The 12,626-nt window shown below is 41.4% G+C and overlaps 1 protein-coding gene across 1 annotated transcript in view; it reads left to right on the top strand.

Moving 5' to 3' along the window:
- The window catches only part of LOC148027495 (Glycosyl hydrolase family protein), a 63,873-nt gene extending 53,912 nt beyond the window's left edge, over positions 1–9,961 (top strand). The window contains exons 6-7 of the mRNA XM_087689218.1: positions 3,082–3,495; positions 9,082–9,961. Coding sequence (XP_087545344.1) covers positions 3,082–3,495; positions 9,082–9,683 — 1,016 coding nt within the window. The 3' untranslated portion in view covers positions 9,684–9,961. The remainder of the gene's footprint in view (positions 1–3,081; positions 3,496–9,081) is intronic.
- Positions 9,962–12,626: the final 2,665 nt, after the last annotated feature.

Raw genomic sequence — 12,626 nt, 5'->3', positions numbered from 1 at the left:
CAGCAGAGACGTGCATTTTGGGGAGGAGATTTTGACCTTAGAGGGTAGTGAATAGCACCTTGTTCTTGGAGATTTGGGTGACCGGTGGTCACCATAGCCAGTTTAGGAAGAGTTGTTAGAGACTAAGGCTTTTGAGAAGGAGATTTCACCGCATGGTTCACAACGGTGGCTGATCTAGAGATAGTGTCTACGAGAGAGGAGTAGGGGGAGTATCGACCTCCACCTCGATGGGCTTATTAGACCCTCTGAGATGTAGATATCGAGGGTATCCCAGAGGAGTGGTAGTGGTAGGAAGGGCCATGACGATCTTTTTGTAATCAGGCACATACAAGGGGGTTTCTACCACCAACTATAGGTTGACAACCCATGCCATGGTAGACAGGGACCCCACATCCATTAGAGAAGCATTATGACATGATCATTGGTGTAGAGCCATGGAGCATGAACTTGAAGCCCTTGAGCGGAATAGTACGTGGGAGTTGGTATCACTAGCAACAGAAAGTGATTGGAGTGAAGTGGGTCTTTAAGACCAAATAACATAGTGACAACACTTTGGACAAACACAAGGTCTCGACCAGTGTCCAAGGGATTTGCTTAGGAACTTGGTCTTGATTTTGATGACACCTTTGCCCCTACCACATGGATAGCCACTATTCGGATGCTTCTTGCACTTGCTAGGCATAGGAGATGGCCACTTTACTAATTGGATGTAGGTATTAAGATGGGCTCATTAGACCCTCTAAGATGTAGGTATGGAGGGTATCCTAGAGGAGTGGGAGTGGCAAGAAGGGCCATGATGATCTTGATGTAATCAGGTGCATATAAGAAAGTTTCTATGCACCAACTATAGGTTGATGACGTATATCATGGCGGCAGACAAGGAACCCACATCCATTGGAGAAGCATTACAGTGCAATCATTGGCATAGATCCATGGAGCAAGAACTTGAAGCCCTTGAGTGGAATAGTATGTGGGAGTTGGTATTTTCACTAGCCAAACGGAAGGAAACCAACCGTCCTCATCGGATAGGATGGTAAAATCTGATCAAGCACTTAATTCCAGCAATTAATAATTGAGCATAAATTGAAATGCATAATTTACCTTAATAATCTCGGACATTGGACACCTTGTTGGCCCCAAAATTGGTGCCCCTTTCGGTATCTCTTTAACTTTGATTGCTAGTACAAGTTGAGATTCCACAATCTCCTTTGCTGTTCCAAAAGCCCCTTGTTGTAATAACAATTAGCAAGCAATTTGGGCCATTTGCCCCTTGACTCTTTACCCAAGACTCACACAATTGGAACCACAAATTGACCAAATGCTGCCCCAATTAACAATGGCTGGGTTGGCATCTGAATTCCTTGACAACTGCACTACACAAATTTGAGGTGCCGAATTCAATGTACGACGCCTTCTCCTATTGTCACGAGTCTTGAGGTGGCTGTCAAACCCTAATTTCTACAGAAATTTAGGGTTTATAGCAGAAATTCTCTTAGCAATGCAAGACATAGAAGATGTGGTGGTAAGGTGCTAGAAGATCTGCCAGTGGAAATAGCTCATGATCCGCTTAGGGGTGCTTTGCATGAAGTCAAGAATCGTATTGTCACTGGTCTGGAGTAACAAGCAGGTAGTGTTATTCATTTGCTATTAAGGATACAATGGATCTGGTTTATGGGATACAGAATAGCAGGTTCTCTTCTCTAAAGTGTAGCAGTTGCATTGAAGAGACGAGTGGGTCAAATTTTTGGTCTATAAGGGAATTTGGTCTCTCCTCTATAAAAGAGAAATGAAGGCTCCTCCCCTTTCCCCTCGTATTGTTATTAATGTCCAGCTAGATGGCAGAAAATCTCTTGTTGTAGTCTTGTGCAGCGTGCTACTAGATTGACCTACACACACGTGGGATACTCTACATCCTTATAACCTACTGGCTGCTCCATATACATCTCTTCTTACAAATACTAGATGGTAATTTTAAGTGTTAAAAGAAGAAAGATAGCTTGCCACCCTTAAATGATGGATGGTATTTTGCGCAAGATATATGGATTGAAAATGAGCCATCAGGTGCTTAGATACTCCTATACTTATTGCTTCCTTGATAGTCCTCATAGCCCTAGGTTGGTCAGGAGGTAGAGGTCCATGTGATTGCTCCCCAAGTGTCTATATGACAAGGTCACCTTCAAGAGTTTGAAGCTCGTAAACAAACCCAGACAAGGTTAGAGCTATGGTTTTCAACAACTTGGCTGCATACTGTAGTTTCAATTATCAATCATTGATTCCTTCTTCCTGTTTTTTGTGCACTTGCCACAATAGATCATTCAAACCTCAGAAAGAAAGGGCCTTATCTGGTTTGCATTCCATTAACAAATAGCAGTGTGGGCCACGTTTTGTGGTCAACTGCTGCAAGTTTCTTAAACTTGCAAGTTTCTTAAACTTGCATCTCCTAACGAGTTCCATACCTAAAGAATCTGTTAAGAAAAAGCATGTCAAAGTCTGCTTTAGGAAGCAGGATGAATTGCAGTAGGCTAGACAGATACATTCCTGCAGTGAAAGGAGTTGTAAATTTGAGCATGAATTAGGGATAGATTGTTGAAGACTTCTACTTTTCTAGTTTACTTTAATCCAGTTTTCAGCATCATATGTACTCCTCTTTTCTAATGTTAGTCAATACTGTTTAAGAGAGTGATCATTACTCTCCTTTCTATGTGTATCAGTGCTGCATTCTATGTAACCCACTGTCTTTCTGTCTCTCTTGCTAGTGACTACTTAAGCTTATTTAACGGGTACAGTTGAAGGTACCCAGAGATTGATTTTTATTGGTGTGTTTATTGACATGCTTGAACTTTGCCTCAAAAACATCATGAATTCTTTTCTGGTATAACTGCTTGGCAAATTTTTCGGTCAACAAATAGATAACACCACATCTCAAATGGCATAATCTACTTAATTAATGTTTTAAGTGATCTTTTAATAGGAAGTGGTATTTTGACCCAGCTCGTGATTATTTCAGTACTACTTCAGCAGTTCATATGCTGCACGGAAGTTGAAAATGCTTTTAAAAATCAGTTTTTCCTGTTGATGTAGGCCCTCCATGCAGCATTACAACTCCACTTCAAGGTCTACAAATGTACAGCAATATTATGTTCGAGCCTGGTTGTGTTGATATTGCCTGCACGTCTGATTCTTTATTGCAGTCTGCAGTGGACATTGTATCAATTGCAGATGCTACTATATTATTTGTTGGCTTGGATCAGTCACAAGAGAGGGAGGATCATGACCGAATTGAGTTGGTGTTACCAGGGAATCAACAGAATCTGATTGCAAAAGTTATGGATGCTGCAAAAGGGCCTATTGTACTGGTGATACTGTCTGGAGGCCCTGTTGATATATTGTTTGCAAGGGATGATGCCAAGATTCAGGGGATTATTTGGGCTGGTTACCCTGGTGAATCCGGTGGGCAAGCAATTGCTGAAGTGATTTTTGGAGACTATAATCCTGGTAAGAGGTTGCACTGTATATTCGATCATCTAATACATACATGGTTTTTAGTAAGGGATGTCATGGAATCACATAGATAGGCTTATGTGAACTAAGTATCTGTAGGTGTTCCAAAATAGCCATAAATTATTGAGTGTGAAGCCCCTTGCTTAGGCTGAATGGCAATTGTGGCAACTGAAATGTGGATGGAGCTCTCTTATTGCATGCAAGTTATGTATTCACACATAAGAGAGATGCAAAAGGCCAAAAGGCCAAGATGACCTATGAGACCATCAGCTAGAACCATCTGTAATGTGATACAGTTGTTTGGAAAAGAAACAGTAGACATAAACCTAAAAGCTAAATGGGTGTTGTAGGTGCTAAGATGCCATAAGGTTGGGGTTCATGGGTATACATAATACACAAACATGGTAGTAACATATAGAACTGATATACATATCATCCTAAGAAAACCCTCATTGGTTGTTAACCCCAATGCAAGATGGGGAAAAGAAAATTCAAAAATATAGAATAATGCGGAAAAAGGCAGCCAGACAAAGGAATAAAAGAGGAAATGCCAAAAGTGCAAGGGCGACCGCAAAGGTTAGGTCGAAGGCAAATGCGCATTTTATAATGCAAAGGCGCCATGCTCCCTCCTGTGCGAATTGTAAAACATAGATGGGCATAGGTGAAGGGATAAGGTAACCAGAAGGGAATAGGCAAAGAGGACCTTGGTAAGATTCCCGGTCATGTAAAAAGGGGATGGGCGCCCAAGGGATTGAGGGCTTGCATATAAACTCAAAAAGTGAATGAGAAGCTCATTCTTTGGTGTGTGGCTAAAGTAGTCTTTTCTTCTTCTCTTCTTCTCTCATTCTTGCTTGCTTGTGCGTGCTTGAGAGAGGGAGTGTGTGAGTGTGTGAGAAGGTGAGGGGCCATGGTGGAGAAGCTCTCCATCATCTCCTCTCTTTCTCTTCTGTTCTGTTCTGCTCTGTTCTCTTGTCTTGTGTGCGGCTATGGAGGATGGAGCTCAAAGGAGGAGGCTTGAGGTTGCTCGAGCTCGCATCTCGAATCGTGGAGCTATTGGCTTGCTTGAGGGAGGAGGTCACTCATTCATGCATCAAGGTAAGGTCACTACACCCCTGTAGGATTGAAGGCGTGTCGGCTAGGTGAGAGATAGCCATTTGTGCTCGCTTAAAATGCTTGAAGCAATAAGCGGTCCGTGGGTCTTGGCGGTTGAGCGTGAGCTCCACTTCATTTTGGTTCTGTTGCCGGGACCAGTGGTTTCAAGCTTGAGCACTTGCACGCTTCAAATCGAGCATCGAAGTAGGGTTTCATCTTAGAACCGGTGCTTAATATAGGTAGGAGATTTGGGGTTTTAATCTTAAAAACAAGTAAGTATTTTGGGTTTTTGATGAGTAGGCAAGTAGGATAAATCATTTCAGTATTTGGGTTTTGATTTTTGTTGCATTTAGAGTACGATAGGATCAAGAAATTGAAGTGAATCACTTTAGGGTTGTTGCTGTAAAACAGGCCCAAACAGGGTAGAAATAAGGGAAAAATGCAAAAAAAGAGTTCTTGAGTGTGTTGAGGTCACAAGGGGAGAGATCAGAGAGGTCAAGGTTGAGCGGGACAAGGGTTTAAGACCCCAGAGAGCAAGGGCGAAGCTCATTTTCACCTACAACAATGAGAGAGAGAGCTTGAGAGAGAGAGAGAGAGAGAGAGAGAGAGAGAGAGAGAGAGAGAGAGAGAGAGAGAGAGAGACCTAGAGCTCCTAGTGGGTCGATTGTCTTCCACATGCGTTTTTCGCACATACCAGATATATACAAACCTTGTTCTTTGTCCATACTTGCATTCTGGAAATCCTTGTAGGCTTGCATACTGTAAATCATTGCGTAGAATCGATTCAGTGCTGTCACTACCTTCCTGCCGTTCGGAATCGAACACAGGCAATAGAGTCCAATTTTGGGCAATCGGACACTTGGACCTATCTAGCCCGTCCGATCGGACACTACCGTTCGATTTGAAAAATTGGACCAGGACACTCGGACACATCTTGCCTGTCCGATTGGATGCTCGACTCGTTCAATTCTGAAAATCGAACAACCTATAATTGACCACTTTGGATCGGATGCGAGAATTGGACAAACAAAATCGGATTTGGACGATCGGCCATCGGCCACCACTGACCACCTACAATTGGATGCGAAAATTTGTCGGACTAGTCCAAATCGGACAGTTGGGAATCGGACTACAGGAATTGGACTATTGTCACTCGGACGTCAATTCTGAGAATCGGATGTTGTAGAATTGGACACTCAGAATCAGACAACAAAAAGTTGACAAATCTAGCTCGTCTCGGGCAAAGCAAAATACCTCCTGCAATAGGGGAATCCTCCAAGCCTTACACTATCACCCAGCTGCTGGATGTTGCCACCCTGCCTTGGAGGACATTGCCAGCCTTTGGAGGTCATCCTCAACTGCGGGCTAGACTGTCTACAACATTGCCTGCTGTTTGCCACCATTCCAATCAGTTGCAGCCTGCATTTCTGCTCCTGGTGGACAGCCAGCTGATTTCATCGTCACATCATCATTTTGCTGCGTGACTGGGCTGCATTTTTCAGCTTGCACACCTTGGGTTTGCTGCTTGAAGTCTTCATCAGCATCTTGCTGCTTCTTGGAGGACTGTGTTTTGCTTCCTCCACTACTACCCACATCATCTCATCCTTGGTGGACTATTGTTGTGTTTTGGGATTTGTCTGGAGTACAACATAGCCTTAGAGCTGTTCTTAGTGTCTTTGACACCACTCTCAGCTACCTCTGCCCTGGTCCTTGAGGCACAAAGGTTTGAGTTTGCATCGTCTACATCTCTATACACTCTCCTCTTCATTGAGCATTCATCAACTTTTGTTCATTGTGTTGTTTTCTCTCTTCTCTTGTGTTGTGCAGTCTATTACAACAGTCTTCTACACTTCCATCACTACACCCACTTTTGATAGAGCTCACTTGTCACTCTAATTTCTAGATACCCTAGATACCAATTTCTACAAGAGATGGTTCATGTATATAGAATTGGAGTATATGATGGATTGTTTACTATGGACCCGCTCTTTGGATGAAATCGTGCCAAGGTTGGGAGAAGTTTTGCATGCATTAATGACACATGCCTTCCCTTATAATGTGGCTTCCTCCATTCCACTAGAAAGTGCCTCCCCACAAAACAATTGGTGTGATGAGGAGTGTTGAGAGGCATGCAAAAAGTTAAGGCATGAGATAGCTACTGGGAATAGTACACATAGGCAAGCTCGATTGATCTTTCAATGCCTAGTGTGAAGAAATAAATGAGCATGTTTGGGTAAACTGGAGACAAAGATATACCATTTGTTTTTGGGGTGAGACAACAAGAGAGCATGGGAGATGTTTCAAGAAAGGCAACTGGGTATTCATATCACAACACCAAAGGCATGGTACAACTATGCAAAAAATTATAATGATATAGAAGGCCAGTCCCCTGTATCTCTCCTATAGGGGCTCTATCCATCTTGTAGTTCATACCTTGCTATATGCATGGCGATAGAGGCAATTCATAGATTGCAGCTTGGAAAGGCACAAGATCTTGATGGCTTGGTTGGGGAACATTTTACACGTGAATGTGAATTTTTTGCTCCTTAGTTAAGGCACATTTTTTATTGAATCATGTGTGAGGGCTTTTTGGCAAGTTGGACGGAGCATATCATTTGTATCACTCTTTAAGAGTGGGAATCCTATAGTAATGGAAAACTATGGGACGATCATGATAGGTCACTACTTGGCCAAGATATATGGATGCATTTTTAGAGGATGAGCTCAGTATATGGGTAGAGAGACATTTATAGAGCACAGGGATAGGCAAGCTTTAGGAGGGGGTTTACCACACTTGATCATATATTGACTCTTAGAACTATTATAGAGGAGGGTAGGGCACATGGGAAGAGGAATTATTGCTGCTTTGTGGATTTCTGCAAACCATTCGACATTGTGCCTCGAGCTAGGCTCATGGATTGACTGTAGGATATTGGCACTCTAGAGGATCTATAGTGGGGGATCTATGATAGGGAGGGTGCATGCTCTAGGAGAGCTTTCTGACATGTTGGACAATACCATTGGAGTAAAGCAAGGGTGCCCACTTTCACCTACTCTCTTTGGTGTCTATGTTGATGAGCTCTCAGATTAAGAAGATAGATAAGGGGAACCAAGTGCAAGCTTGGCTGGCATATTGATACCCATCTTATTGATTGTGGATTCTCTCAAGGGCTTGCAGCACATGGATGCATGGAAGCGTTTTTCATGGATAGGAGATTGACAGTGAACCTTCGAAAAACCAAGGTGATGGTGTTGAATATCACATGAGCTTGGATGACCTGAGCAGGACATCGGTTTACTCTTGAAGGAGATATGGTTGAGTACACTAGATCCTATGTATATTTGGGGGTCACATTTACAGGACCTACATTTTCATTGCGAGATGCAATAGTGGCTAGGTTGGATAAAGGTTTTGCAGCAGTTGGAGTTCTCTCTCTATAACTTGGTAAACATGGATTTCACATGACAAGTTATTCGGGAAATTAAGTGCCGCCTTCAAGCATCAATGTTTTTGCTCCTGTCCACGTTTTGATACAGTATTGGCACTCTGTGATTAGTCAAAATTATGTACACCTTTCAATGGAAATAATCTTCGTTGTGTTGAGGGGTTCTTAAATCTGGGTACACATGCACATTTCCAAGCTTGTATAGATTTCATTGAGCTGGACCAAGATTGCTTAGTGGGTAAACTACATAGGTAGCTAGTAGGCTTTAACTCAGTTGCTAAAACTGTCCCAGAGGAACAGCTTACAAGGAAGGTGAGCACTCCAGTTAGCAAACATGGATAGCATGTTAAGGGCCCCAAAATGGAACCTAAAATGAGCCAGACAGGCACAAGACATGATGATGTTTCTGCACAATCAGAGAAGCAGTTCGGTAGTTTTACTTTTCATTTAATTGTGTTCCACATGTCATACATGATATATAGTCTTGTAGACTTCATTGTCTGCAAAAGACATGAAAATTTCTCAATGTTGTATGCTGCTTCATATTCTTCCAGTTTGCTTCACTGGTTGTTTGAGTGAATGTTTGAGTTTCTCACCAGTTCTATATTTGCTAAAAACTTTGAGTTTATGTGGGTCTATAACTGTCTGGAGAGTCGGTAACGTTACAAGTGAGTTGTGCATACCAATCACTGGTTTTAGAAATAAGAGACTTATGCAGTACGTCTTCTGCTTTGCAAGCACATTACTTAAATGAGTTTCTCGAAATCATATTGGATGCTATAAGAACAGTTTATGTAGCTATTCTAAAACTTGTGTCATATCAAATTCTATGTTAATTGTAAACATCTGCTCGTGTGAGGAGATGCCCAGTGTGATCACTCAAATTACTAGATGTTCTGCTCTGTCTGTTAATTCATTGAAGAAGAATGGAAATGGAAATGGAAATGCTTGATAATCAGCAGGTGTTGGTTGATTAACACATTTTTTGTATGAGGATGTCTCATCTTTTTCCTTATACTCAACAAGTTTCCCTTGATGCTAGGTGGACTGCTACCTGTTACATGGTATCCAGCAAATTTTGCAAGTGTGCCGATGACTGACATGCACATGCGTCCTAATCCATCTCGTGGTTATCCTGGACGAACTTACCGTTTTTACGAGGGAGAGACTGTTTTCAAGTTTGGTTTTGGACTCAGTTACACAGAATTTACACATTCAATTGTTTCCGCTCCCTCTGAGATTTATCTGCCCTTTTGTTTGAGTGAGCTCCATGATGAAAGTCCAGTGATGTGTTATGTTCCAGAAGATAAGGCCTTTAGTAAGGCTTTGAATCTTACAATCAGGATCAGCAATGTTGGAAATAGAAGTGGGAGTCACACAGTGCTTGTGTACTCCAAACTTCTTTCAAAATATGATAGCGCTCCAAAACAGCAATTGGTGGGATTCAGGAAGGTGTATCTGGAAGCACAACAGTCATGCCATGTTACTTTGCCATTAGACCCTTTTCAACACCTCAGTGTTGTAGACAAGGACGGTAGAAAGTTGGTGAAACCAGGTCCGCATGCATTGCTACTCAATGCTCTTGATGAGCAGCATATTGTGTATGTGAAGATTGGTGGTGGATCAAGATTGATACCTATTTGATAAAATAGTATAAACTCTTATATCAGTTAAACTATGAAGATAAACAGTAAATGTCCAAGTTACTCGACAATGGACACATGCATTTTTAGAGTAGATTGTAATCCCACGACTATGTAAATACCTCATTTCAAGGTAGCACCCTTGCTGGGGTCTTATGCAGGGCTATAATATTGGCTGATTTGGAGGAGCTTCATGCATTAGTTTTCATGCATAGCTCAATACAAAAATCATTGTACTTCATATATTGGATTTTGTTTATCATTGTAATATTCACATCAGGTCAGAACATACCTATTTACCCTGAACATGTTGAAGGGCAGCAGCTTTGCAGAGAGAAAACGAAGCCCCCTCTCAAATTTCTTCTATTTTGGCAAGTCACAGATCAGTTTCTATACTCTCGGTAAACTTATAAACTGGGCATTGTGTGAAGCGCTTCTTAGACCATTCTTAGATGCTACCTTATTTTAGCTTTGGACATCAGCAATCAAAGTAGATGCTACCTTCTTAGACCATTCTTTCCAAACAAGAGCCCAACTGTTGATAGGAGCATTTGCAAGACATGGTTGAACATCAGCAATCAATGTTGAGCCAGGGTTAAGATTCTGATGAATGCCCTCTTCACAAATGCTTCTGATCCAAAGGCTAATGGTGGGTTAAGATTCGGGTCATTGCAAGGGTCTTTGATCGTTGCATACTTCCCTTTTAGGAGTTTTGAGAATGAGCTTGATGACTCCTTCCTTGATCTTCTTTGATATCTGATCGTCCCAGTCGCATCGAGTTTTGTGTAAGTCGACACAAATACTTTTCACACTTCTCGAAAGAACTTCATTGGTAATCCATCACGTTGAGCGGCCTTAGTTTTCTTCATTCCCACAACCATACCACATACATGGAGGGTAACCAACAATATCTAAAGGGAAAGTAAGGAGTACTTTAGTTGTCTTCTTTTGAAAATTAGCTTCCTAGAAACCTTTACCAATATTGGCATTGCTTGGAAACTTGAACATAAAAGCCATATCAATATCATGGCATTGACTAGTCAAATAGTAATCCCTTTGAAATTAACTTGGTTTCTCCCATATCTTTTGATATAGAGAACACTTGTTTTGAGACTCCAAGGTAATATAACAACTAGTTCCATTAACAGTGAGCCAAGCCTCCTTGGATCCACTTCTTTTCTCCAAGAATAGGCAAATTTGTTAACAACACATTGGAGAAACCTAATGTAAAGTACAAAGTATAAAAGGTCCTATAAAGGATGGTTGAAAACATAATGGTTGAGTGAAAAACCAATTTGGTGAGTAATGCCATACCTTGTGAGGCACTAATTGAAAGAATGTTTGCACAAACACATCCCTCCTTAGCTTGTGAATAATCTTAATATACAGATACTAGAGTCTTTGTAGTGGAACTATCTTGAAGGTCAATGGCCCAATTATCTTTGCAGTGGAACTATCTTGGAGGTCAATGGCTTAACTATCTCAGTACACAGATCCTAGAGAGTCTTTGTAGTGTAACTATCTTGAAGGTCGATGGCTTGATTATCTTTGCAATGGAACTATCTTGGAGGTCAATGGTGGCTTGACTATCTCCTAGTGGTCTAGATGAAGCAAGAAATGATGCTAGCAATTAGATTGGAGCCCAATGAATCTATGGTTAATCTAGAGTCGAGATCCTTCTCAAAATCTTGAGCAACAATGAGAAGGGAGTGCCTCCCCCTAAAAATCCTTGTAACCAAAAGTTATGCCTCTATCCATGACCCAAGCTACTTGTAAAAATCAAACAATGTAACTGTTGGAATTTGAGTAAAAAATAGAGAGTACAAAACAAGTTCTAGAATGCTTTTTTGATAGGTCTCTCTAGTAGGCCGTTTTCCAATATATGAACGATGTTTTTTTCCCAATATCTTGTGAGGTTTGCCTTGAGGAGTTGGGATTCTTGCTAAATGCATAACAAATGGGCATTGGGGAGATTATCGTCAACCCCAATTGCTCACTCTTCGTGGTGATACGAGATATATTAATGACAAAATTTGTGAGATATCTACCGGCAAAGCTCATTAGGAGGCCTATATTATGCTCATTGATTTCGCATAATATAACTCTAATTGCGATTTTTGATGCATCGATATGCATGTGGAAAGTGATTGTTCAATCTGGCACTCTTAAAATTGGTGCCATCATGAGAGCCCTTTTCAAAGCTTCATATAAAACTTGGCATTCCTCTGTCCATTCCTAGGCAACTAGTAGCTTGTAGAAGAGGTTACACTATGGAAGTGTAGTTCAACACAAAGCGATGGTAGTATCTAGTATGTCCAAGGAAACATTGGACACTTTTGTGGTGGGCAGTGTGAGATACATTATCACTTTGATCTTAGTTGTATCTGTTGCAATGTTGTTTTGAGATACCACATGGCCCAAAATGATGCCATGTTTAACCCAGAATTGGCACTTCTAGGGATTCAAGGAGCGATGGTGCTACCAACATCGTTGAAGACTAATTAAAGCTTTTCGAAGTGTTTCTCCTAGCTAGAATGGATATAGAGGTCATCGAGGAATAGCTCAAGCCATTGTCTCAACATATCCTTGACAATAGTACACGAGCCGTTGAAAAGTGGCTAGTGCATTTGTCAAGCTAAATGGCATGATAATGTAGGTAAACACTCTCCATTTGGTGGTGAAGGTGGTCTTGGGACGATCATCACAATGAACATGTTCTTGCCTTTGAGGATAGCATGAGAACATGTATCTTGGTTATGCATAGTCCCAACAAGCTATCGTTTCTTGTGGCTAGATCATTCTTCGTTCTAACATCATGATAGATACATGCATGTAATCCATCAAGATAGGATGACTCTCTTTGTCGTAGAAAAAAATGTGTTAGTGTACTCATCCTTTACCGATTCTTTGACATAATGGATAAGAGCATCATGTTGGGGGTAAA

Source organism: Lygodium microphyllum, chromosome 12 (assembly GCF_053477565.2).
Source record: "Lygodium microphyllum isolate KBCC chromosome 12, Lygodium_microphyllum_v1.1.10, whole genome shotgun sequence".
NCBI lineage: Eukaryota > Viridiplantae > Streptophyta > Polypodiopsida > Schizaeales > Lygodiaceae > Lygodium > Lygodium microphyllum.
The sequence above is the reverse complement of the archived record's forward strand: the minus strand, read 5'-3'. Positions and strand labels throughout refer to the sequence as shown.